Raw genomic sequence first — 26,486 nt, 5'->3', positions numbered from 1 at the left:
GGATCAAGGCCCTTCCCTCCTATGGGGACATGAGGACAAAGTCTCCCCCCACCCCCACCTTCCAAGCAGAGAAGCCAGGCGCGCCCACAAGGCCCATGCAGAGCCTCCCTAGGCCCTCAGCCTCCAGTGCCTGTGTGGCTGTGAGAGTCAGCTTTTCAACTAATCAGCTGAGTAAATTCTGCCATATATCCTGTTAGTTTAAAGAGAAAATGAGACTGGTTCTTGAGCAAAGCCCTGTGAGGGAGAAAACTACTATTTTGTGGACACCCATCCAGTGGGGCAGAGGCAGCATGGCCACGTTGGGCTGCTCACCGCAACCCTAGATCTGCAAAATTCCTTCCTTCTTGTCTCCCAGGGCCTCAGAAGACCCAGAAGAAGTCTGGAGCGACATGTAGTTGGGGCAGCAAAGTGTGCAGGTGTGTTGGTTTTCCACCTGGACGTTCAGGTGAAGTCCTGCAGGAGATGGGCTCATTCATTCTTCTGGTCTTCAGCTCCCCATCCCCCCCCCTTTTTTAAAGCAGAGTCTGTGTTGATCTGTTGGTACCAGTGTTTCACATGCAGAAAATCTTATGTAAGAGAGAAGTCTGACAGCCCAGCAGTCTGAGTCTTTAGGCATTAGCTCTGTCTACCTCCTAAGTCCATGCTGATAACTGTGGCCAACTATCCTGACTAAGCATAGGGCCTGGAGGCGAAATGACCTGGTCCGAGGTTAGCTGTGTGGCTGTCTCTGCTGTACTACTGACATGATCATGAGCACTTTGCAACAGCCCCTATAGGGTACAGCTTAGGTGGCTGTGCTTGTTCCTCATTCCAGGATGCATCCACTTCCAAATGCTGACTTTGTTCCTGAACATGGACGTTTGCAATGGCGTATCCCTGCCTCGTTCCATCTGCCTTGGATGGTGTCTGTTCAGAAAGGTTACAACTCAGGAAGATCTCCACCCTCCTGTCCTCTTGAGTTCTATTTGTAAGGACTCTCCCACTGGGCCATGCTTCCAGGAGTGCTTTCTCAAACTACAAATTCTCCTGAGTGGGGTATGGCCTTGTCACTCTCTGGAAACTCTTCTATGTTGTAATGGGCCATGATGTTTGGGAGACACCTTCATGGATGAAGAGGGAGGTAGGTACCTGCCTTGGTGGCTGGATTTCTCTTTCCCCATTTTTTTTTAAATCCATAATTATGATTCTATTTCTCACAGAGTCCAAGACCTTTGTAGAAACTGTGTTTTGTTTTGCCATTTGGCTGTGAAACAATCGGGATTCAGACAGTGGAAGTATGGTCATTCTGCGACATCCAGCAGACTTCTCCCTTATCACCCTCTGGACCCATGGGTGGGCAGACTGACTCACTCTGGCTTTTCCTGGAAATGTATTGGACTGGAGGGAGGGGACTGAGATGCCTCTTCCTCCCTTCTTTCCCACAGTGGAATGTCTCCTGCTTCATCTTCCAGAGAGTCCCAGGCTGGAGTCCCGAAGTATCCAGAGGACCTGCTCTGTGACCTTGGGCTTACTAGAACCCGACCCAGCCGAGGGCCTGGCCCAGGCTCCTTGAAGGCAGCTTTGACTACATTTCAGGGAAGGGCAGGTTTCAATGTGTCACCACCACAGAGGCAGCGCCACCTCTTCCAATGAGAGCCAGGTTCTTGAGGGACTAATAGAAGCTTGTCCTAGAGAAAGACACAGATGCTCAAATGCAGAAGGCTAGGGGAGAGTAAAGAAGCTTTATCTTCCTTTGAGTGACCACAGATGCCTGGGCCTGTTCCCACAGATACTGTTTGGGACCACCCGACAACAGCGGAGAACCTGTACCACCTGCTGGTGAGGCTGGACCAGTTCCATTACACCCATGGCTCCCCAGTGGATGGGAATGTCTACACCTCATTCTCCAAAATTCCTCGGAGGCCCCCTACCCACTTACTCTGCCCTTAGTCCAAACTGCAGCCCCCTGGGCACCTGAGTGCCTGTGGCAGAGTGGAGGGAAAGGTGGGGAGATACTCTTCTGACTCCCTGGATGGGTTGGAAGGGCTGAGACCAGAAGCAGCTAGAATAAAAACAGCTCTGTCCTCTGTTCCAGCAGGATGCTGGTCTGATGGCTGTGGATTCTGGTACAAGAGTGACTTTTCTCAAGTTGCCCATATCCTGGATGAAAGAGTTCTTGCATGGACATTTTTTTTCCTACAGCTATAATCAGCTAACTTTCCTGGCCGTGTGGTAAAGAAGAAGCCTTGATTCTTCTTTTCTATCTCCTTCCTTTTCTCTTGAGTCTTAAATTCTTGTCTCTTAGTCTAGTTACTAGTTTGCTTATTTATTTTTTCATACAAGTCTAGCCTAATGTACACAGTTTAAAAATCCAAATAGTATAACAAGGCGTGAAGGAAAAACAGCAGTCCCCTGTCCCATTTGTGTCCTAAATTCCTCTCTGCAGACTCTTTCTTCTGATGCCTACCTCCATATTTCTAAGTGATATGCCTGCACAGTTATCCCTGGAATTGTCAATGTTAAATGCTACTGACTGCTTACGCTGGAAGATTGGGCTGGCATGCTTCTAACCTATTCCATACCTGCTTTTCTCCATTCGATTCCCAATATATTTATGTCACTTTTTGTTAAATCAATGTTCAATTTTTATTTTAATTATGGATGTACTGTTCACTGCTGACTGAAAAAAACTCTAGAATCACTTTTCCATTTTTTTCCTATAATTCTTTGTTCTTCCAGGAGTTAATAATTACCTCATTAAAAAAAAATCTGCTTAATCTATGTCATTATCCTAACAATTCTTCCAAAACTTTCCAGCAAAATTTAAAAATCCTTCTGAGCACAATTTTACCCATGATTAAGTAATCAGATAAACTGCTGATTCCATATTTCTCAAAGACCACTCTTTTGGCTCCTTGCTGGTCACTCCCTCTCCCTCTCTGTGGGACTTCCCCAGTCAGTGAAGGGTCGTGTTCTGATTCATCTGTTTCCTGGATGCCAACTCTTCCTCCTTCTTGCCTTATGTCATTGGAGTACCCAAGTCATTTTTTCCAGCTGGATACAGTTCTCTTTAAGAGCCAGGTATGGAAGCACCTGGGTGGCTTGGTTGGTTAAGCATCCAATTCTTGATTTTGACTCAGATCATGATCTCACAGTTCGTGAGCTCAAGCCCTACATTGGGCTTTGTGCTGACAGCGTGGAGCCTGCTTGGGATTCTCTCTCTCTCTCTCTCTCTCTCTCTCTCTCTTTCTCTCTGCCCACTCATGGTCTCTCTTAAAATAAATAAACAAACTAAAAAAAAGGCCAGATCTGGAAGGCTGGATACCCCAGGCTCTATAGTCATCTCCAGGTGTATGTTGGCTAAAGCAGGTAAGGAGTTTCACCTTGCTACAGGCAAATCCAGACTTCCACATCTCAAAAAGAATGTCTTTGGTCTGCAGGATACAGGAGATGGATTTACTAGAATAGGAGAAAAATGTTGTTGGTAAATCAGCAGGATCGGAGCCATTGCCACTCACATTTCACTTTCATGCAGAGTGAGAGAAACTGGCCCCTTGCACAGGACAGTTTACTTCCACGTAGTGGTAAATTGTTACAAATAATAATCTCCTTAGATTAAAGCATTTCGCTACCATATTGAGGGTAAATAAACATGAATGTGGATGACATTAGCTAGACAAACTGTCAGCAGAGTGTGACTACATTAAAACTCTAGACTTGAAATCAATTACTATCAACGTAGCCTTAATTCTCCAAGCACCATATACCAATGCATTGAGTTTTCGTATTTTTTTAAGTATGAATTTGATATTTTAAAACAATGTTAACACAAACATTGTCTGCAAGATGATAATGGGGGTACATGCTTTGTTCAAAAGAAAAAGAAATAGATATGACGTGAGGGGAGGAAGAGGAGTTGTCTGATTGCACATTTCTATATCCTAATTTACTAAGTCAGAGCACAGCAGATGGGTTGAAGATGAGAGAGAGAGAGGGGGAGGGTAACAGAAATGTCCCAATGGGAGTACATGCCAGCTTGCCTGGTGGGTCCAAAGAGACTGATGAGGGGGCTTTAGTAACCCTAATCCCTGGGGAGAAGCTCACTTAACTCCTCTGACAAGGCCTTCACTTGTTCCAGTGATAGCTTCATTGCCCAGAGGGCCAAATGAACAAGGAGAGGGAATTTTCCTTGTGTTGGATGTTGGCCAACAGTTAGAGTCTCTTTGCTAACCTGGGAGTGATGGAAATCCTGGAGGAAAGTAACTTTGACCTCATGGGAACAAACGAAGGAAATGTTGGGCAGAGTCGAAGTGTGCCCTGGACTCAGGAAAGCATATTTCAAATGGGTGAGAGGCTCAACAGGTCAGACAATAGCCTTTTATAAAAATATATATATATAGGTCATGATGTACTGGAGATTATAACAAGATAATGTTAATTGTCTACTTTCTAGTAGTCCTGATGAGCAAGAAACTAGACAGATAGCTGGGAGTAGGAAGAACTGGGTTGAAGACAACTTTTACAAAAGTTGGGACAAGAACAAATAAAGGAAGACACGAACCTGAAAGGGCATTTCTTTAAGTCATTTGGGAAGTTGTTATTGAGTAGTTTCTGTATGCCAGACTTTTGCTATGTGCTAAGGAGATAGCAGAAAAAAGACATATCTAAGCTGATAGTCCAGCAGGGAATACAGATATCAAGCAGGTAATTAAAAGTGTGTCAAATAAGCAAACTACAAATAGAGGGGAACTTCCTCAGCTTGACAAATATTTAACATTATTCTTATTGACAAAAGACTAGGTATTTTCTCCCCAAATCAGGAACACCAAGCAGACAAGAGTGTCTGCTTTCTCCATCTTTAGTCAGGGTTGTACTAGAAATTCTAGCCAAGACAATTAGATAAGAAAAATAAAAATGGCATCCAGATTGGGATGGAAGAAATAAAACAACTTGCAGGATTGCAGATGACATGATTTTGTATATATAAAATCCTAAGGAATCCCTTAAAAGCAATTAGAATAAATGAGTTAAGCATGGTGGCAGAATATAAGATCAATATACAAAAATCAATTTTATTTCTATACACTAGCAATGAAAAATCTGAAAATTTAATAATTTATAATAGCATCAAAAATACAATACTTAGGGGCGCCGGGGTGGCTCAGTCAGTTAAGCGTCCGACTTCGGCTCAGGTCATGATCTCGCGGTCCGTGAGTTCGAGCCCCGCGTCGGGCTCTGTGCTGACCGCTCAGAGCCCGGAGCCTGTTTCAGATTCTGTGTCTCCCTCTCTCTCTGACCCTTCCCCATTCATGCTCTGTCTCTCTCTGTCTCAAAAATAAATAAACGTTAAAAAAAATACAATACTTAGGGGGCACCTGGGTGGCTAAGTCAGTTAAGTGTCCAATGTCAGCTCAGGTCATGACCTTGCCATTCATGAGCTCGAGCCCTATGTCAGGCTCTGTGCTGACAGCTCAGAACCTGGAGCCCGCTTTGGATTCTGTGTCTCCCTCTCTCTCTCTGCCCCTCCTCCACTTGCACTCTGTCTCTGTCTCTCTCAAAAATGAATAAACATTAAAAAAAATACAATATTTAGGAATAAATTTAACAAAAGAAGTACAGGACTTTTACAGTGAAAACAATAAAACATTGCTGAAAGAAATTAAAGAAGATCTTAAAAAATGTTCATGGATCATGTTCCTGTTCATGGATCAAAAAGCTTTATATTGTGAAGTTTGCAATACTCCTCAAACTGATCTACAGATTTATTCAATTGCTATCAAAATCCCAGCTGCTTTTATTTTTTCTGACGAATTTGTCAGGCGGATGCTAAAATTCATATGTAAACACAAGGACCCCAGAATTACCGAAGCGATGTTGAAAAAGAAAACAAAGTTAGAAGATGTAAGCTTTCTGATTTCAAAAGTTACTATAAAACTATAGTAATAACACAGTGTGGTACTGGCATAAGGACATATAGATCACTGGGACAGAACTGAAAGTTCAGAAATAGATCCTTACATTATGATAAATTGACTTTTGAAAAGAGTGCCAAGATAATACAATGGGGCAAAGAATAGTCTCTTCAACAAGTGGTCCTGGGGCAATTGGATATACACTTGCAAAACAATGAGCTTGGACTCCTACATCACCAAAATTATCTCAGAATGGATCGAAGACCTAAATGTAAAAGCTAAACTATACAACTTGTAGGAGAAAAATATAGGAGTAAATATTCATAATCTTAGATGAGGCAATGATTTCTTGTATACAACACCAAAAGTTTAAGTGACACACACAAAAGGTAGGTAAGCTGGGCCTCACTGAAATTAAAAACTTGTGTTCTATAAATGATATAGCCAAGAAACTTAATAGACAACCTGTAGAATGGAAAGAAATGTTTGCAAATCACATATGTGATAAGGGACTTGTAGCTAAGATTGTAAATTCTTACAAGGGGGCAACAAAAAGTTAAATAAACCAATTTAAAAACGAACAAAGGATCTAAACAGACATTTCTCCAAATGGGCAATGACATTTCTACAAATGGGCAGTGAGCACTGAAAATATTCTCATCACGAGCAGTCAAGGAACTGCAAACCAAAACCACAATGAGGTTGTCACTTCACCCTCTCTAGGATGGCTCTAATAAATATGACAGACAATAGTAACAGTGTTGACAAGGAGGTGGAGAAGTCGGATCTCTCATTCCCTGCTGGTGGGAATGTAAATGGTGCAGTGGCTTTGGAAAACAGTCCCTGAAAATGCAACATATAGAGTGACCATGTGACCCAGCAATTCCACTCCTAGGTACGCACACAAGCGAAATGAAAATATACATCTGTGCAAAGACCTGCATACAAACATTCATAGCAGAATTATCCACAGCAGCCAGGAAGTAGAAACAACCTAAATGTCCATCAACGAATGAATGGATGAATAAAATATGGTGTATTTACAAAATGAAATCTTATTTGGCACCAAAAAGGAATGAAGGCTTGATACATACTGTCACATGAATGAAAGAAATCATTACATGACCATGGTTGCATGACTCCAATTATGTGAACTGTCCAGAATAGGCAAACCTATAGATTCAGAAAGCAGATTAGTGGTTTCCCAGGACTAGAGGAGTGGGGCAAAAATAGCAAGTGACTGCTAATGGGCATGAGGTTTCCTTTTGGGGTGACAAGAATATGTTCTAAAATTATATTGTGGCGATGGTTGCATAGCTCTGTGACTATACTGAAAATCACTGGACTCTGTATCTTAAATAGATAAACTATATGGTGTGTAAGTTATATTTCAGTAAGGCCCTAAAAAAAGTAAGGAGTGGGCAACAACAACAATAAAAGGTTTGTTACAATTAAGGAAGTGTGATAGTGAGTAATATGACAATCCAATGGGGTTAAGACACAAAAGGATCAGGAGTTATGTAACCCCAGGGCCGAGTAGACAGTAGGGGCAAAGGGTGTGAGGTTGACAAAAAAAAATGAAATATCGGAGGAGATAAAGGTAATGCTGGTCTGATGGGAGGAGAATGAAGGAAGGAGGAGCGACACAAGGTATGGTTAGATAGGTGGGCAGGGGTCAGATGATGCAGGCTATGTTCATGACTGTAGACTTTTCCTAAACAGCAATAGCAATCGGAAGACATTGAAGTGTTTCAACCTGGAGAGTGCAATGATCGGATGCACGTTTTATTTTTATTTAGTACTATTATATTTTTAGTTTTAAAAAGAGAAGGAGAACCAGCAGAAGAACCAGAGAGAGAGAGAGAGAGAGAAAACCCTAAGCAGGGTCCATGCGCAGCATGAAGCCCAGTGTGGGACTCAATCCCACAACCCTGGGATCATGACCTGAGCCAAAATCAAGAGTCAGACTTAACTGACTGAGCCACCCAAATGCCCATGGATGTGCATTTTAAAAAGTGGGCCTAGACTGCAGGAAATTGACTTGAGGGGAGTAGGTGGGTATAGGAAAATCAGAGGGAGCCGAGGCAAAAGTCAGGGCGAGAGATGATGTCTGAAAAATCCAAATGGAATAGTTTGAGGGGAAAGTGGGAGGTGAGGATGTGGAGACATCTTGTATGAAGTTTGGTTGTAAAGGGAGGAGAGAAATGGAGTTGTAGCTGGAAGGTAATATGAGATGGAGAAAGTTTAAAAGATAAGCATGTTTCAGTGGGAATTGGAAGACTCCAGAAGAGAGAGTTAGTATTCAGAATATGGAGGAGAGAATTCATTCAATCAGGCCCTTGTGAAGGGGGAAGTTAATGAGATCCAGAAAATCCTCAGAGGCATATGCCCTCTAGCATAACAGGAGGAAAGTGGGTGATGGTGACAGATGAAAGTGAGTTTGTGGATTTGGAGCCAGAACTTCTTCATCCTCCTACCTCCAATCCTGCACAGCAACCCAGGAGCCAAGAGTGAGTAGATATACTTTAAGAATATGACATCAGAGGGCAGCGATTAATGAGGAAAATGGGAACACTCTCAGGGATGATGATAAGTGTTAATGAAAGAGATTGAAACACACATAACCATGTATCTTATACTTCCTTCTTACATAATGTTCAGAACAGGAAATGTAGAAAAAAGTTGAGAGAGAATTGGGATCCTGTACAGGAGAAAGGGTAATGAGAACTGTCCAGTTATTTCAAAAGTTCAAGCGTTAAGTCCTGCATGCTGAATTAGCTTAAAGACAATTGAAGAATCATTCCTGACGTTAGAAATCATGCAGATTGGAATAGGAATCGGGCAGATTGGAAATGGGAAATATTCAAATGTCCTATTTTTAAAAAGGAATGAAAGGGGAAGTCAAGAAAATGCAGGTGAATCTAATTAACTTTGATCTCTGCAATGTTTGTTAACTTGTACTCATTAAGCAGCACCAAGAGTTCATCAGGAAATATTTATGCTAAAATATTAAATATTATTTTTTTATGGAGACAGGATCTGCCTCTTGACTTTAAGGTGCACAATTGGGAGATTAAACAAAAGCTGTTTACAAAAATAATAGGGACCCCAAAGGCGCTGATCACAAGACCTCTACATAGCAGAATTGTGTATTTCAAAGGGACACTGGCATTTAGAAAATGATCACCAATAGGTATCAGATGAGAATCAACAGGGATGAGTAAGGAGAGACCTCAGTGAGGCAGCAGAGCTATCTTCAAGTATGAGAAGGTCTTGCGTGTTCAGTCTTTTTTCTATGGTGGTCCAGAATAGAACTTGAAGCATGGGTGGAAAGTTCCAGAGAAGTAGTCTGTTGCCCCTCAATAACGAATACCTAAAACCTGGGGCTGTCCAATGATGGGGAGCACAAAATGTTGAGCACCCCAGTCCTGGAAGATTCTAGCAAGCTGTTGGGGCTTCGGTAGGGTGGGGTGTGGACTATGTGACTCTAGGGCCTGTTCCTTGAAAATAAACATGTAGAAGAAATGTGACATGGACATTAATTTTTTAGCACACTCATGCTAGAAATATAGATGCTGATGCCTACAGATATCTGAATAGCTGCATAGCGAGGCAGTGGTAGATCTCAGGCTGAACCCAACTCTCGACTCCCCAAGTCTGATCATTTCTATTGCTTCACATATTAGCCTTTCCTGTGATGAGTGATTGCCATGCCTCTTTGGAATTTCAAATGAAGAATTCCAGAATGAAACTGGACCACTATTATACACCACATACAAAAGTCAACTAAAAATGGATTAAAGACTTGAATATAAGACCCGAAACCACAAAACTCCTGAAAGAAAACATCAGGGGTGAACTCCTTGACATGGATCTTGGCAATGGCTTTTTGGATTTGACACCAAAAGCAAAATCAACAAAAGCAAAAATAATCAGGTAGCACTACAGCATACCAGAAAGCTTCTGCACAGGCAAAGAAAACCATCAACAAAATGAAAAGGAACCCTGCCAAATGGGAGACAATATTTGCAAATCATATATCCAATAAGGGGTTAATATCCAAAATATACAAAAAACTCATACAACTCAACAGGCAAAAAAACAATAATCAAATTAAAGGTGAGCAGAGAAGATCTGAATAGACATTACTCCAAAGAAGACATAAAAATGGCTAACAGGTACTTGAACAGGTGTGGAACATCATTAGTCATGAGGGAAGTGCAAATCCAAACCACAACGAGAGATCACCTCACACCAGTTAGAATGGCTATTACAGAAAAGACAAGAGCTAACATGTGTTTGTAAGGATGTGGAGAAAATGAAACCCTTGTGCACTGTTGGTGGGAATGTAAATTGGTGCAGCCACTGTGGAAAACAGTATGGAGTTTTCGCCCCAGAATTTACAACAGAACTATCATATCATCCAGCAACTGCTTTGGGGTATTTATCTGAACAAAAACACTAACTCAAAAAGATATTTGCACCCCATGTTCACTGCAGCATTATTTGTAACAGCCAAGACATGGAAACAACCTAAGTGTCCCAACAATAGATGGATGGATAAAGAAAAGGTGTTTTATATACAAAGGAATATTCGTCATGGAAAAGAAGGAAATCCTGCCATCTGTGACAACATGGATGGACCTTGAGGGCATTATGCTAAGTGAAATAAGTCAGAGAAAGACAAATACTGTATGATCTTACTTATATGTGGAATCTAGAAACAAAAATCATGGGTACAGAGATTGATGGTTGCCAGAAGTGAGGGTGGGGGGCAAAAGGATGAAGGTGATCCAAAGGTACAAAGTTCCAGTTATAAGACAAAGAAGCCCTGGGGATGTAATATACAGCATGTGACTACAGTTAACAACACTGTATTGCATGTGTATTTGAAAGTTGCTAACAGTGTAAATTGTAAAAGTTTTCCTCACAAGGAAAAAGAGTTGTAACTATGTGTAGCGATGGATGTTAATTAAACCTATTGTGGTAATCACTTCATAATATATACATATATGGAATCATTATATTGCACACCTAAAACTAATACATTGTTAAATGTCAATTATATCTCAATAAAAAATAAATTAACAAATAAGAATTCTAAATCCCTCACTCATGACTTTCAGGCCACATGCTTTCATGAATGTCCACTGCTTGTTCCATGCATGGCTTGAGTGAAACCTGCAGCATTAGCCTTGAAATTCAGGGGTGCTGTGCAGTTGAGCCCTGACCCACACAAATAAGGGCTCTGTAATCTCTGGGGAGGTTGTTCCCAACCTGGGTACAGTTCCTGCAGGAAAAGAGGAACTGTGCTCCTAGAAGGAAATGATTCTAAAGCTGCCACGTCTTACCTGGACTCTGGGGTCTGCTTTACTCCTTGCTTCAATTGTACATGACCAGGTTCATCCACTGAGAAATAAGCATCATTGTTATGACATAGCTTTACATTTGTCAGCTTAATACAGAGCAGGGCAAATGGCACCCTTCCCTCTTGAAAGATCTCAGTCTAGTCTCATCAAACTTTCCCAGCTAATTTGAACCCCTTAAGAGACCTCAACCTGCCCATAACAGCATATATTTTGCTACTCTCTGAGTAGCTAAGCAGTGAGAGGGATAGCGGAGGTTGGCCAGCTGGCTGGGCCAGGAGGCTCTTTCTAAAGCTCAATGGGAGTGAGTTTAATGTACAGTGAGCTCAGCAGGTGTTCTTAAGTTCCCTCTTGGATTTATGACTCCCACATAATCCTCTGCTTTATTAAGCTATTGGGAAAAAAATAAAATCTGTCTGCCAAGATCCTAAAGCAGCCTTGGCAGCCAGTAATATATAAAGGCAGTAATTGGAGGTGGGGGGTGGGTGGGTGGCAGCTTGGCTGGCCTCGGACAGACTATCCAATATCCTCAGGGAGAAAAATGCCCCCTAGAATCAGGAAAGGGGGGGGTGGCCTGGAGCTGTGCCCTGTGTCTGGGAGGGGAATGTACCTCACCTCCATTTTTGTCAGGTAGAGTCCTTTTCCATCATTGGAGAGGTTCTGGAAAGTCTCTAAAGAGGAGGAGAGGAATCAAGACAGGCCAAGGGAGAAAAAAGCAAATATGGTGATTCCGCATACTCTTTTACTCTCCACAGTATGCCTGGCCTCCCTCCTGGTCTCTTCCCAGCAAACCTCACTCTGTGGGACAGCCCAGGGCTCATCTCTTCAGAAAAGCTCTCTGTCACTGCTTTGGCCCACATGTACCTCTCCCTCTTCTAGTACCCTTGCACTTTGCACTCTTCTACACACGGCCAAGGGGATGTGTGGGTCTGTCTTATAAAGTACTCCACATGCAAAGTTTGGGGAATCTCCCTTGTCCAACTGAGAATTCTCTGGAGGCTTATGCCTCAGCCTTCTCTTCTGTACTCCCAGAGCTCTGTTCCCTCAGTCTTTATTAACCACCTAGCTCAGAGATGGGGGGTTTACAGAGGTGCTCATGCCAGGGATGGTGAGGATTAGGATGAGGCCAGGCCCCATTTCTACCCCAACCACAAGTCTCGAGCTATAGTATGGCTTGGGATTTCACATAGGATTTCATTATAAAAAAGGAGTATGTTGCTAAAGTGTCCAAATGTTTGACCCACATAGTCGAATTTCTAGAGCCTTGGGAATGCCTTCCTGCCCCCACTTATCCACTTGTGTGTGAATTCCTTCAGCAGAGACCCCATTCATCACAAGACTACAGAGTAGGTTTAAACCGCAAACACCACAGAGAAGAGACACATTGATTAAATGAACTTCCCGAAAGAGGCACTAAATAGGGTGATGAAGAAATGAGAGACCTAAGACAGAGGAATGTACTGGACAGAACGGGTAAGGATGCAGGGTACCCAAGCTGATTACACCGTTCCACAGGCTAATGTTGTTTCTGCCTCTGGGAGCAAGGGCTCCTCACGCAAGATGCCAACCACCCCACTACGGAGGCCTTTCCTGGGCCTGGAGCAGGAGGGCATTCCTGGTCCTCTCCTGTGTTTTTTGGTCATTGTGAAGGTCTCCAGATGTCCCCCAGGTGACACTTACTTGCCATGGCTTCAAGTCGCAACAGGAAGCAGACCAGGCTGGGGAAGCTGACCCTGCCACTGTGATCACTGTACCGGAGGGTCATGAGATCCAGAAGCTCGTTGCTGACGGAGGTCCCTGCAAGGAAGTCTGGGCCATGGGGTGGGGCTAGTGAGTGGGAGGAGGCTGGAGCAGGTCTGGTCTTCTGACGTGTGAAGTCTGAAAAACCTTCTCAGAATGGTGGCCTTCTACCACTGTTTCCTACTCAGCCTGGCTCAGGGGTCAGTTCACTCCACTTTGTACTTTTTAAAAAAAATGTTTATTTTTGAGAGTGAGAGACAAAGCATGAGTGGGGAGAAGCAGAGAGAGAGAGGGAGACACAGTATTTGAAGCAGGTTCTAGGCTCCGAGTTGTCAGCACAGAGCCCAACGTTGGGCTTGAACTCATGAACCATGAGATCATGACCTGAGCCAAAGTCAGACACTCAACTGACTGAGCCACCCAGGGGCCCCATTCCACTTTGTATTTTTATGGTTCTATGGTTGCTTCCTTCTTGTTGGTTGCCGGGCCCCAATGACATTGTTCTGGAGTTTGGCCAGTTACCAACTCAAGATACTCAAGACACTGACTGCGCTGGGGACAATCATCTGCTAATTCCCATGTGAAATGGAAGCTTCCAGGACACCCAGAGTTTGCTCCCAGCCCTGCCTCTGTCAGGCCTCTCTCTGTTGGTGACTTTATAAAACAACCTTGTTCCCCAACTCCATGACTGTGTGTGGGTCTTACAGGTGGGTGCTGCTAGTGTGAGCAAATGTGGTTCCTGGAAGTGAGAGGTTTAGTCCTAAGTTGGATGACCAGGAAAGAGGCTGGTCCTCAGAGGGGAGACCACAGTCAGAAGGTGGCCACAGGCGGGCAAGGTAGAGGTGCCTTGCTGTCCTGCATGTCTGGTTATGAGCTCCAGGAGGCACCAACCACCTAGAAGACAAGAGCAGACTAGCAAATGGCCACGCCTGCAAGCTTTGGTGGGCCAGCAGAACCTCACAAGCCAAACCATCCATCAAGGGGATGAGCCTGGTGGCCTGTGGGTCCCATGCACCAGAGACATTTGGTTTCTCTAGCAGAATTAATAAAATGTGAATTTGAATGCCTTTAGATAGGATATGTACTCTCCAACTTGCCACATTCAAAATCACCCTCTTTTCTTATGGTTAGCTCCACTGCCCTTTTCAGTTATCTGCTTGGTCCTTGAAGATTTTTAATTGGATTCCAACTATTCTCTATCTTTCTCCCTTTTATTATTCTGGAGTCATTAGTGTGGTCTCCTATGGGATTTCATTTTTCTGTAGCTATTCGAGGGTTCTCAAAGCATAGCCCCCAGATCAAGAGCATCAGCCTCACCTAGGAACCTTCCAGAAAGACAAATTCTTCAGCCCCACCCAAGCTCTCCTGAATCAGAAACTTTGGGTGAGGGATAAGGCTCATCAATCCGTGCTTTAACAAGCTTCCAAAGAGTTCCAGGTTTGAGAACCGCTGCTGTCTACTATGAAGAATTAAGAGAAGGACAGATGCTAAGGCATAAAGATGCTTCTTCCTGCTCTCCAGGCTGGGAGTCACCGGAGGAAGAACCACAGAGTCCCTCTTTCCCTGGCATTTACCTGGGGGAATCTGATCTAACGTTTTCCCAAGGAAGGTAGCAGTTTCTAGACTTAACCTTTTTGTGATCCATTTCCTCCACCAGTACAAGGCAGATAATGACTCCTGATCACAAAGTAGTTGGAACAATCAAATGTGATGACGTGAGTGCAGGTTCTCCCTGAACTCTGAAGCTCTTAGGCACCTACAGTATGCTTATCATCATCCGAGGGCTCAAAGCACTTGCACTCTTGAAGCAGACAGGTGTTGTTTGATTTCATTTTGCTCCAAACCTTCTATGAGGACAGTACATCCACCTGCTCATGGGTGTTTAACCCTGACAGCCAGATGTTGACATGGAAGTATCTCTAAGGCAACCTTGAGTTTTGGTAGGGTATCAATCACGTGGGGTTATTTTCCTACAGTAAGAGTTGTTCTGGGATACAAGGCAGTTGGGAAAGTTGACTGGCACATGGGAACTCAAGTTGGGGAGGATGGAGACTGAGTCCTGAGCCTGGAGGCCCACAGATGCCAGTGTAAACCCTGAGTTTTGGTAGGGTATCAATCACGCAGGGTTATTTTCCTACAGTAAGAGTTGTTCTGGGATACAAGGCAGTTGGGAAAGTTGACTGGCACATGGGAATTCGAGTTGGGGAGGATGGAGACTGAGTCCTGAGCCTGGAGGCCCACAGATGCCGGTGTAAACCAGGACAGAGAACCTGCTGCTCTGTTTTCTCCTGACTGTCGGCACTGGTCTTGCCTACAAGCAGGCTAAGGGTGTGCACGCCTCTCTCTCTCTCTCTCTCTCTCTCTCTCTCCTTCCCTCCACCCACACACACATGCACACACACCCCACCATCACTGCTACCTCAATCATGACACCCCCAAGGGGCCCCTGCTTTACCTGCATCCTTTATAGCCTTCCACAAATCCACACTCAGGAAAACTCCGGAACGTTTCTGGATGTTCTGGAAAACATTCTGATTTGGGAAAAGAAGCAAGAAGTCCATGTCAGTGCCCTTGCCCACCTTAAAGAGGATGTCCTGGGCAGAGAGAGTTCTCAGAAATCCCTTTTGCATCCCTGGAGGCATAAACCTTGAGTGGATCCAGCTCAGAGGCAGCTCAGCCGAGGATGGGGGGAGAGGCAGGAATGGGCTCCACCCGGTGAAGCCGATCACGCTGGCCACCAGCTGCAGGGCCATGGGTTCCTCTCCCAGGCCTGCGCCTTCCTCTCTTCTGACCTCCTGTCTTTCCTTCCTCATGTCCTAGACTGGGCTCCTGACACGTGGCAGCTTGCTGCACTCCGGAGGTGCAGAGTTCACTAAAGACTTTGTATAGGGTGGTGGTGAAGATTTGGCAACTGAACCACTGGGTTTAAATCCTGGCTTGACTATTTACCAGCTGTGTAACCTTGGGCAAGTTAATCTTTCCAGGCCTCAGTTTATGCCCCCCCCGCCCCCCCCCCCCCCCCCCCCCGCAGCACCGTGTGAATTACATCACCTGCCTCATGGGGACTGTAGCTCAGGGTCAGTGAACAAATTTGTACGGAGCACTTAGGAGAGCGCCTTGCACAGCAGTGAGCGCTGTGTGGCGGGCAGGCGAGGACTGTAACTTGGGTCCTAGCGCAGCTGCAGGAGGTAGTGACTCTAAGCCTTCATCTCTGTGCAGGGCAGCTCTCCATGCACCCGGGACTTTGCTGCCTCTCCCTAACTCTCCCCGGAGCCCCGATCAGCATCGCACTTCCCAGGTGAGGAAACAGGCACCTGGGCAAGTGACTTCCAGGGAGTAAACACACAAGCGCCACGCGACTGAACTTGGGCTCCTGGTCTGGGACCTGTGCTCAGCCGCCCACAGGAGCTGTTCTGAGGCAAAATACCCCAGCCTGTGTGCGAGTGACCGAGGCCGACTGGGGCAACAATCGCTGTGAAATAGCAGCCCGAGAACATTTTCGGGCCTTCTTTGACTTTTGGTGAATATAGAGCAACTCTCAAATGGGATTCGCTTGCTCATTTGGTCATGAGTTCGGTCACTCATGTTCAGCAGTTCAGCAGTTTTGAGCGCCTGCTGTGTACTAGACACTAAGAAAGGCATTGGAGGAAGCCGATGACTATGAAGGGGCCCCTGCTCTATGATCTAATGGGGGGACACATCAGCCATTCCAGTGTCCTCAGAAAAGCCAAATGACTCCAAGCCAGGGATTAGGCGACACATCCTGGTATAGCCACATGAGAATGCTTCATTGTATTATTGTAGATTCGGGTGTTAGGAGCTGAGGGGGAAGCACCCGAGCCTGGAGGAGGCAGGCAAGGCCTCAGGGGAAGCGACTCTTGCGGCTGGACAATCAGTGTGGTAGATACTGGCCAGGCTCTACGTCACACACCTGGGGTCTGAAAAGAGCGAGTGGGATGAGTACAAGGGCTTCTCCTGGAACCCAAAGTAGGGTCTCAGCTAAAGGGGCTTGCATACAGCTCTGATGAGTTCAGACCTCATACTGAGAACAACGGTGAGGCCACAGGCCACATCTGTGATGTTGTCATATCTGGCACGTGGATGGGAGGGGAATGAGATGAACTAGTGCACCGGAGGAGTGTCTCAGGGGCCCGGGGAGGACTGAGGAGGGCAAAGTGAGCTGGTGGCTTTACTATAGTCCACGGTGACCCTTCTCTTCTCCAACCTCCTAGAACATTCCTCACCCTGCCACTTGCTCGAGCATTGTCTTCTAGTAGTGCGTGTATGTCTTCCTGAAATGTGACCCTTCTTGAGGGCAGGCCTGGTGAGTTCCTCCTCTTTCATGCTCCTCAACCCTGTGGGGGTCAGGCACCCAGCAGATATTTGTTAAACTGGACAAAAAGAGAACATTGCCGGTACCTGGCACTGGATGAGACGGCTCCACAGCCTTGAAAACTCCTCTTGCTCAAGCCTCCCATTCGCTTTGAGCTGGTGGGGAGTTAAGAGTTAACCATGCAGCATGCAGGGAGCAGAGGCCCTGCCGACAGAGCCGGGAGCCGTTCTATCCATCAACCAGTCCAGTGTCACCTGGACATGGCCCCACAGCAGCCGGCTCCCACTGTGTCTGAAAGGGACCTGGCTTAGCTTTAATTTACAAAGGAAAATGGACAATCAGAGGGAGAAAGAAGCCCTGAGGAAAGGAGGTCAATATCACTTGCATCCGGGGGAAGAGAAAGCCCTGAACACAGCCTGTACCGGGAGGGGTGGGGCCCCTGGCAGGGGGGAGTGGGAAGGAGCATGAGGGGTCATTGCAATGCCTGCAGCAGCACGAAAGGCAAGTGCACATAGACACAAATGGCATTAGAGCCAGGCCCAGTCACCCCGTAAGATGGGTTTAATGAGAGCTAATGCGAGGAAAAGAATCCAACTCTGAGTTGCTTCAGGGGAGCGGGGGGTGGTGGGAGGAAGGGCAGAACAGACCTGTCTGTTTTGCAGGGGTTTGGCAGACCCAACCTCCCCCAGGACCACTGGCCCCAGGCTGTGGGGTGCCGTGGGCCACTTTCGTTAATCAGTGAGGGTTTGGGCAGTGTCTCCCAGTGATTCCAAACCACAGCCAGCAGAGACAGGGCCTGATTTATGACTTCATCAAGAGGCCCTCTTGTTCGACAATGGCCGGCCTCCCATTCCCAATCGGGCCTTGTTAACAGTGAAGAAGTGGGGGTCGGCCTCACTCCAGGGAGGCCGTGTACACAGAGGGATGAGCCTCAGAGCAGCAGCTGGGGGGCATGCCCATGGGGGGCTAGTCTCTCCTGCCTGGATGGGGCAGCAGGGGAGAAATAGCTCATCGGAGGGAGAAGTCAGGACAGGAGTCAGGAGACCTGGGTTTAATTCCCAGTCTGGCCACTGGTGTCCCTGGAACCCAGGCACGTCTCTGGAGTGCTCTAGCCCCAGCTTCCACAGCTTCAGCTGCAGTCTGGTAGCAATCAAGGGGTATGGCTGCTGTGTAGATCAAGGCATTTTCTCCAAGTTTCAGGGGTTGCTATCTTCACTTAATGGGGACTTGGTGAATAAGGAACTTAATGAAGACTTGACCAGTGGCAAGGGGAAGGGCGGAAGGAAAACAGCCCCCTTGGTGTTACAGGGAGGCAGTGTAGAATGATGTTAGGACACGGATTCCAGAGGCTGAAAACTCTTCAAACACAGGCACAAATTCTGACTGGCTGTGTGATTACTTAACAAATTACTTAGCCTCTTTGAATTCCTTCTCTTTACTTCTTATATCATGGGGGCTTTTTGCAAGAACCACAAGGAAAAGTCCATATACCAGTACTGTTCTTGGTGTGCCATAGACACTTGATAGATGGTAACTACTGTCATGGTTGCTATGCTTGTTCTGGAGAGTCAGTGCATTGGTATAGAATCCACAGAAGCCCAGACTCTCTGGTGAGCCCTTAGAACCAAAGAAGAGAAAACACTGAAAGTAAAAATGTTCCTAACATCCGAATTAGACCCCTGGGGAAGCCTGCAGAGCAGATGGGCTCTTAAAGTTGCAAGAGGAGCCAGGGTGTGGGGGGCTGCAAAGGATACATCCATCAGGGCCACGATGCTCTGGCACTCATCCAAAGAGAAGGTGTCCCCTGGAGTTCCTGGAGGGCAGAGAACAGGAAGGATGGAAATGTCGGGGGTGGGGAGTGACACCAGACTGGCTCAGCAGTGGGCATGAGGTTGGGGCCAGCAATCCTGTGGGTCTGACCTTACCTCTCAGGAGCTCTTGGTTGAGAAGGCTCTGAAGCTGGGTTGCATCAATGTCCAGCCCCTGATCCAAACAAGAGAGGAATACAGGAGTCCCATCCATGCTCAGGAGCTGAGGGGCATTACCTGCCTTATTCTGGAAAAGCACTCAGATTTCTAAGCCCTTGCTTCCCACCCAGTGCCCACCTACCTCTGCCATGAAGCCTTTCTCGATCGCTCCAGGCCATGGTGATACCCCTCCCGTGAACATCTGTAGTGCTCATCACTCCTAACGTTGGGTACCATGTGTGGGTCACCTTGCATTTATCTCTTCATTTATTATGGGGCCGGACAGCAGTGGTTCCTTCCTTTCTGCCTTACCTGGCACTTAGGAGCCCCTCAGGAGGAGTATTGTTGAATGGATCAACTCAGCCCTGAAGGTGTGTTTTCCCATCTGCCTCCAGGAAGGGATAGAGAGAAAATATGACTACCGAGTATGTGAGCATAAGTGTGAATGTGAGTGTGTGTGTGTGTGGTAAGAAGAGATGAAAGTGCCAGAAATCTAGGCTAAGACCAGCCATTCTAATTGAGCACATTACTTAGCATTAGTTTTCCTAGCTACTGAAGCAAAAAGGAAGACATGGTTTTCCTTGGATTAAAAACGGGAAGCAGTGGAGGCTGAGGGGAGAGAAACTTTTCCCAGCCGGAACTTCTGAAGTTGTTAACTGCATTCGATTTTCTCCTAGGGACATTGAGCAGCTTTATGGGCGGTGTCTTCCATGATGATTCTATAGAGAAGCAGAGCCGTGCTGTGCATGGCCATTTCTTACGCGTAGGCTGGTAAAAGCTGAGGGGGTGATGTCACATCACATCAGCACCCTGGGAAAGCTTTACGTGGGGGAGGGAGCCGGAGTGAGGTCCCTCAGCTGGTGGCTTTGCAGAGTGGTAATGGGTCAGGTGGAGGAAAGTGTCTCATTGGGTTCTTCTGAGAACCAGCACCCCGTAGATGACAGGCATGCTGTCCCCAGGGATGGCCTCACCACTCAACTGAAAGCAAAAGCAGTCCCACGGCCTGTCCTCATGGGAGAATCCCTCATAATGCCCCCAAGAAAAACACCCTAACAGTGTTTGAAACTGGCTCTCAGTCATCCCTCCAACATCTCATTGACTGGGTTATGTCAGCAAAGTCAGCATTGTGTGCCCACTAGCAACAGAGTTCTTTCCTCAAAAGAATCATGGCATGCAACTTGCAGACCATTTGGTAAGGAACATTTACCGTTACATGGAATGTAAGTTATCAACTAGAATGTAAGTAGCTTTGGGACATGGACGATGTCTCCTTCCTACTGCACATCCCTCTATCCTAGGACAGCTTGTGATTTGGACCCTGCACCCAAGAACCACCAAAATGTTTGAGGAGATGAGGAATAGAGATGAAGGCTGCCTTAAGCAAATTCCAAAACAATTGCACATTTTCCTCCACCACTTCGATGTAGGATTCCTGAGGAGCTGATGCCAAAACTTTGTGTGGTGCTTAGAATGTCCTAGGTATTTTGTATATGTTTGCCAATTGAATAAATGGTAGATAGATGGACATTACCTAACTCAGAGGCTAAGAGGTCCTTACTTTCTGGCAGGCAGACTTGGGTTACAGTACCATCACCACTATCATGGCTGATGAAGGTAGATCATGGTAGTGGTAGCAGTGGTAGGAAGTCACTGTGTTCGCTTGAAACTAAACAGATAGAGATCAGGAGAGAGGACTCGGGAGTGCATGGACAAACATCTTGCTTTCAACTTTCATTTGAGGCTACAGCCTCTGAGAATTGCTTATAGGCTGTGCAGAATGATGCCAGGCTAGCCCTGTTCAAGGGTGCCCAGCCAAGAGATGAAAAGGGGCTGCAGTCCAGTCTGTTTCACTTCCGAGCTATACACCTTGGCACAAAGCTGTGTGTGTCTTTTACTTTAATTCCTACAAAGGCCCCATATGGGCTACCAGTTATCCTCTATGAGGAGACATTTGGTTGTTATTTGGAAAAACCCTGATTAGGGAACCTGTACCATTTGTCATATGACAAATTATATTTTTTATTTCAGATGTGCAGGTGCATGAACCATGTTGAGGATTTTGCCATCTGGCCCTGAAAGAAGCTTGGTCTCAGGTCTCCTAATTAGGTCCTGTTTGTTGCCTTGGGGCAATAACCTTAGTTTGGACATCTGCTCTGGAGAAGCTAATCTGTCTTAATTCAATGTAGATTGACAGAGCACCTTCTCTGTGCCAGGGACAGTGATAGGTATTGGGGACAAAGAATGCATATGGTGCCATCCCTTCCTCTGGGAGCTCACAGACTGGGGATTATCATCTGGGAAGACTTTGTCCTGCATCAAGTGAAGTGCCTTCTAAATCAGCCAGATGTGGACCTGAATCCTGGGCTCATATTGATTTTAAGGAGTTCCATATTGAGCGGCTCCTCGTAACACTTTCCCCTCATGACAGCCACATTCTTCATTTCTCCTTGTTTTTCCCTCTGGGCCCAGGCTGCCTGAATAATTTCCCTCTCAGCAGCCTCCTAGTTACCCCATTAGCCCACTGAATGCCTGGCATCCTTCCTGTCCTTGGCCTCTGCCTGGCCCAAGGCCGACATGGGACACATGATCATATCTATCCATCACTTTGCACTTCCCAAACCAACATGACTATTAATGGCAAAAGGCCCATTGTGCAGAGCCCTTGGCAGATGTTTTTATCCTGGCAAGTCAAGGAGTTCTTTATAACGGTTTATTAAACCATTAAGAAAAACCTCTGTGCACCTAGGTGGCTTGGCAGGAAAAATATCATTGGTGCCTTCAATGAAGCTGGCTAGCTCCTGTGAGGAATAATGTCAAACTGGAGGGAGTGAAGATCAGGAGAAGGAAAGATTTCAGGGGGTATTGCCAATTACTTGTTTAAAGATTTAACCTCACCCCATAATTAGCCCCATCCTTACCAAGCTGTACACCCCTCCCAGATGTCTCCTAGTTCTGGTTTGGTAGCCCTATTAGTTCTGGAGATATCCAGGGAGAGAGACTGATAAAATGACCAACTACATCACTTTTCTTCTCTGTATCCTGATAAGGGCCTGGGATAAGTTTCCTTTCCTCTAGTCCCACCATCACTCATCCCATGCTAAGGACTGTACCTGGTGAGCGTATTTGTGGAAGATGCTTCCTTGGGAGCCATTTTCCAGAAGACTTGCCTGGATCAAAGGGAAAATAGTCAACATCAAATTTCTGTGGAAGGAGACTACCTGTCTTGGACAGTGAAGGCACAAGAACCACTCCCCACACCTGGATCTGAGACAGAGGCTTCATCTAGCAATTGAATAAAATTTGTAGGGGAATGGAACACTGGAGTTTGTGGAAGAGGATTGGTTCCAGCCTGACACTGGAGGCTTGGTCTTTCCCCTCTGCTCTGCCCCTTTGAGCCATCATTGGCCCATGATGATGGTGTCTCTTCTCACTGGTCAGTGCTTTAAGGTAAGAAAGGAGACAGAAGTTCTTGGGCATGGGATGTGGTCAAGGAAGCTTGCCAATCAAACCTTTCCACATACCTACCTTTAGTGTTGTAAGGCTGAAATTGCTGCTCGGGTTCCTAGAAAACCAGGGAAACAGTGTGACAAAGGATGAAAAACTCACGATTTAAAGGAGGCTTGAATATGGAGGACACCTTAGGTGGCACTGGACATTTATACCAAGGATCTGAGTGGAGAGACTTCAGCACAGCAGGTCGTGAAGTGGGCAGCCATGACAGTCAGCAGACAGATAAACATCATAACCACGTACCTAGTCTTTTGATTGGACATCGTCTGGTCTTCCAATTATTTAGCAAATGGTTCCTTTTCACAACCAAGTACACATGCACAGTGACCCCCATTGCCAAGGTGGCAGATAAGCTTTGTCTTATGTTCCAACTCTGGTGGCACAGTGGCTATCTGGCATATGGGACCGAGGCCTCATCCAAGCTCAATTGTAAAGATGGCCATGATGAGAGCAATGTCTGCCTCAGGTCCAACAGGGGGTAAGATGCCCAGCAGGGATATGTATTTGCTGATCCCAGTCTTGACCACTGAGTTAGCAATGAAGACTCTCCATGATTGGGCTCTGTCTTTCAGGCCCATATTTCACTGTCTCCCTGATGTACCCCACCTTCTGGTCACATTTCAGACAACTGCCAGCCATGCCATGTACCACCTTCCTGTGCATATGGCTGACATCTCTTCTATTTCAATAGACTCTATGCTCACCCACTTCCCTGATTCTGGTCATGCTGTTTTCTTCAACCTGCACTACCTTTTCCTTTAAACATTAGATTATGTTTTCCATCAAGGGATAGCTCAAATGCCATTTTCTCTAAGAAGCCTTCCTCAATCCCTCTTGCCAGATGTGGGTCCCCTTACTCTGTCTTCCCATGTGACTCTGCACTCCCACTGAGCAATGGCCACATCCTGCTCAATAGTCTACTTATTGGTAGAGATTCTCTTGCCACCCTTTGTGGTGGGCTTCTTGCAAATGAGCCCCCCATGTCCCCTGATGCAGTACATGCTGCACAGGATGACACAATGTGTTCTTATAAATTTAAGTGAAATAAAACAGTTTGAAACCCAGAGTTCCTGTACCTGTCACCATCTGGCATTTTCAGGAAGATCCGGAGCAAAAACTCAACTTCTCTGTATGTGGCGATGACCACCACGTAGGTCCCAGGGCTCAGACTGAAGTACTTTGTGAGGTTGCACTTGGTTTTAGAAACTATGCCCTTGACAGCGTTTCTGAATTGAGAAAAGAAGGTGGGTGGCAACCTCTTCCAGAAGGGCTGGAACTGGAGGAAACATGAAGATGGTCAGAAAGCCCCTTGTGTGCATGCGCCCAGCCCCCAGGAGAGCCCGCCACCTTCCAGACCCCACATCATTCACCAAAACAGCATTACAGGCTCCAAAAAGGGTGACAGTGCTTACCTGGACTTTCAAAATGCCACAGAGTTCAGACCGTCATTTAATAGAAACACTGACACCACAACGAGTGTAAAAAAAAAAGTACGGCACATGGTTTCACCTCATTAAATCCCACAGTAGCCTGGGTTTTGGGGTTTATGTCTCTGCTCATATATAAAGACTTTCATGGAAACTAGTGAAGTTGTTCCAACACTGAATGACTTTTGGAGCCCCAGAAGCCCCTTCCCTCCTGAACCTTCCCCAGGATGCTTTGGACTGTATACAGCACAGCAGAGTTGGACTCCTTTATTCCCTCCATTTCATCTTCCCAGCAGAGCCCTGGAATCTCTTCTCATTGGAGAATAATAGGTCCTGATCATTTTCCTTTTATTTCAATATTTTCTTAGAGATAAGACAATAAATATAATGCAGTTCCCATTACCAGATGTCACATACATATTACATAATAAAAACCCCTTACTAAATAAATTTTCCCCAATACAGTCGAGCATGGGGGTTCCATCTAAAATGGTTATGCAGCGTGAAATGATTATTTGTGAGCTCTGCCTTGGGGAAAAACAGGGAGAAAGGGAGAGTTTCTTTTCAGGGGGTGGAGACAGGGCTGAGCTAGGAGATGAGACGGGAGATAGGTCACTGTCCCGGGTGGGCAGAAAGGGCTGGGTGGAACCTTCACAGTGACTTTGCTGATACTAATAGTGATCCCAGTAGGTTTGGAACCTCATTTGCTTGAACCCTTGTGGCAAAAGCAATGATGAGAACCATTCTACTCCAAAAAGTCAGCACTGCCCTGTGGCTCTGGGTGTGTGTGTGCGTATGTGTGTGTGTGTGCGCACATCCATGAGTGTGCACAGAAGTGTGTGTACCTCTTGCAGTCCAGAATTTCCCTGCTTCCCTGCTCGCCTCCCTCCACTGGACTCTTGCAGCCTTTTCCAGGCTCCCTATCTTTCAGAGCAGACTCACTCAGTGGCAACAAGAAGCATGAGTAGGTGGCATGGTGGTCTAGTGCTCAGAGGACCAGCATTGAATTAACACAGGCCTAGTTGCACAAAGACCTGACCCTGTAGTTCCAGGGATGGGTCTTGTACCTTTTCCTGGGCCGAGTCCCCACTCCTTTCTCCAGCTCTGGGAATTAAAACACTGATCTGTTCCTTGTACCCGAGTACCTCCCTTTGAAACCCTTCAAGAAGCTCCGCTTCCATGACCAGGGTGCCCAAAACCAAAATCAGATCCTAAATTCAACTCTGTGGCTAGGCCACTGGTATCAGGGGCCTCCTTGCTGCCTGCTTTCTGCCTGGGCTTCTGAGTATCCCCTGCTTGAAGATGCCCTGTCCTGACCTCTCTCTACCTATTGGGGCACCCCTGGAAGGCCCAGAGGAGCTTCCCTGGACCCACCAGCATGCTACAGGGACTACCTGTTGGCTGTGACTTCATCTTGCTCCCTCCCTGCCATCCTTGGTCCCACACATGCCCTGGCAGCAACAGCCCCACAGAGCCCACATCCATTTAAGGAGTCTGAGTGCCTGTAACTCCATCTGTCCTTCTCCATCCTTACTCTTCACTCATCCTGCACCAATGCGGGGCCTGCTTAGGAGAGGGAGCAAATTTGGTTGTAAGATAAGCTAGATATGCCCTGAAGGTGCATTTGCAGAGTGTGTATCCTGTTTGTGGTGGATCTAGGGGTGACGAAGAACATGAGGCTAAAGTCCCTCTAAGATGCCACTAGCTCTGCTTCTTAAGTGGGAAAGAAAGGGCTCCATCAGTGTTATCTATTGGAGGCCAAATGCTTGAGGATAGTTTTGTGGTTCCAGATCCTCTTAGATGTCAAACCAGAGAGCAACTCAAGGGGTCCAACCCCCAGAACAGGACAGCAAACACACGTCCTGCACTGTTGCCCTGTTCAGAGATTCTAAGCTTGCATCCGTCATCCGTCACAGGACATAACAAGAATAAATTTGCAGCCACGAAACAGCAAGAGATGTGCCAAAGTTATGGTGTTGGAAGAGGCATAATGCTTTACCGATGCACAGCAACAGAAGCAGGAGAAGGGGCTGAACCGTACCTGAGGGTCGACCTGTGGGGAAGAGAAAGAAAGGCAGGTTCAGGGACTTAAACCAAAACTCAGGGTCAAGCAGATCCCAACAGCCCAGCTCCGGACCCTGCATTCCTTCTTCCTGGGCAGACAGCCTGTTCCCTGCACCCCCCAGGGGACGGGACCATTACTCATCCCCTGTGCAGAGATGTGAAAGAAAACCTGACCCACTGTAGGTTGT

The 26,486-nt window shown here is 46.2% G+C and overlaps 1 protein-coding gene across 2 annotated transcripts in view; it reads right to left on the bottom strand.

Annotated features, from left to right (window-relative positions):
- Nucleotides 1-3,225: 3,225 nt before the first annotated feature.
- The window catches only part of CAPN13 (calpain 13), an 80,845-nt gene continuing 57,584 nt past the window's right edge, over nucleotides 3,226-26,486 (bottom strand). The window contains exons 12-23 of one of the 2 annotated variants that reach the window (XM_027077738.2): nucleotides 26,234-26,287; nucleotides 23,884-24,083; nucleotides 22,823-22,859; nucleotides 22,408-22,464; nucleotides 19,256-19,313; nucleotides 19,085-19,143; nucleotides 17,417-17,485; nucleotides 15,453-15,528; nucleotides 12,938-13,066; nucleotides 11,873-11,928; nucleotides 11,243-11,300; nucleotides 3,226-3,438 (exon numbers count right to left, since the gene is read on the bottom strand). In XM_027077738.2, the coding sequence (XP_026933539.2) occupies nucleotides 11,274-11,300; nucleotides 11,873-11,928; nucleotides 12,938-13,066; nucleotides 15,453-15,528; nucleotides 17,417-17,485; nucleotides 19,085-19,143; nucleotides 19,256-19,313; nucleotides 22,408-22,464; nucleotides 22,823-22,859; nucleotides 23,884-24,083; nucleotides 26,234-26,287 (822 nt within the window). In that variant the 3' untranslated portion in view covers nucleotides 3,226-3,438; nucleotides 11,243-11,273. The remainder of the gene's footprint in view (nucleotides 3,439-11,242; nucleotides 11,301-11,872; nucleotides 11,929-12,937; nucleotides 13,067-15,452; nucleotides 15,529-17,416; nucleotides 17,486-19,084; nucleotides 19,144-19,255; nucleotides 19,314-22,407; nucleotides 22,465-22,822; nucleotides 22,860-23,883; nucleotides 24,084-26,233; nucleotides 26,288-26,486) is intronic. The other variant, XM_053201046.1, reaches the window with a different exon arrangement.

The sequence above is a fragment of the Acinonyx jubatus genome, chromosome A3 (assembly GCF_027475565.1).
Source record: "Acinonyx jubatus isolate Ajub_Pintada_27869175 chromosome A3, VMU_Ajub_asm_v1.0, whole genome shotgun sequence".
In the NCBI taxonomy this organism is placed as follows: domain Eukaryota; kingdom Metazoa; phylum Chordata; class Mammalia; order Carnivora; family Felidae; genus Acinonyx; species Acinonyx jubatus.
Note: the sequence above shows the minus strand (reverse complement) of the source record. Positions and strands in the feature narration are given on the sequence as shown.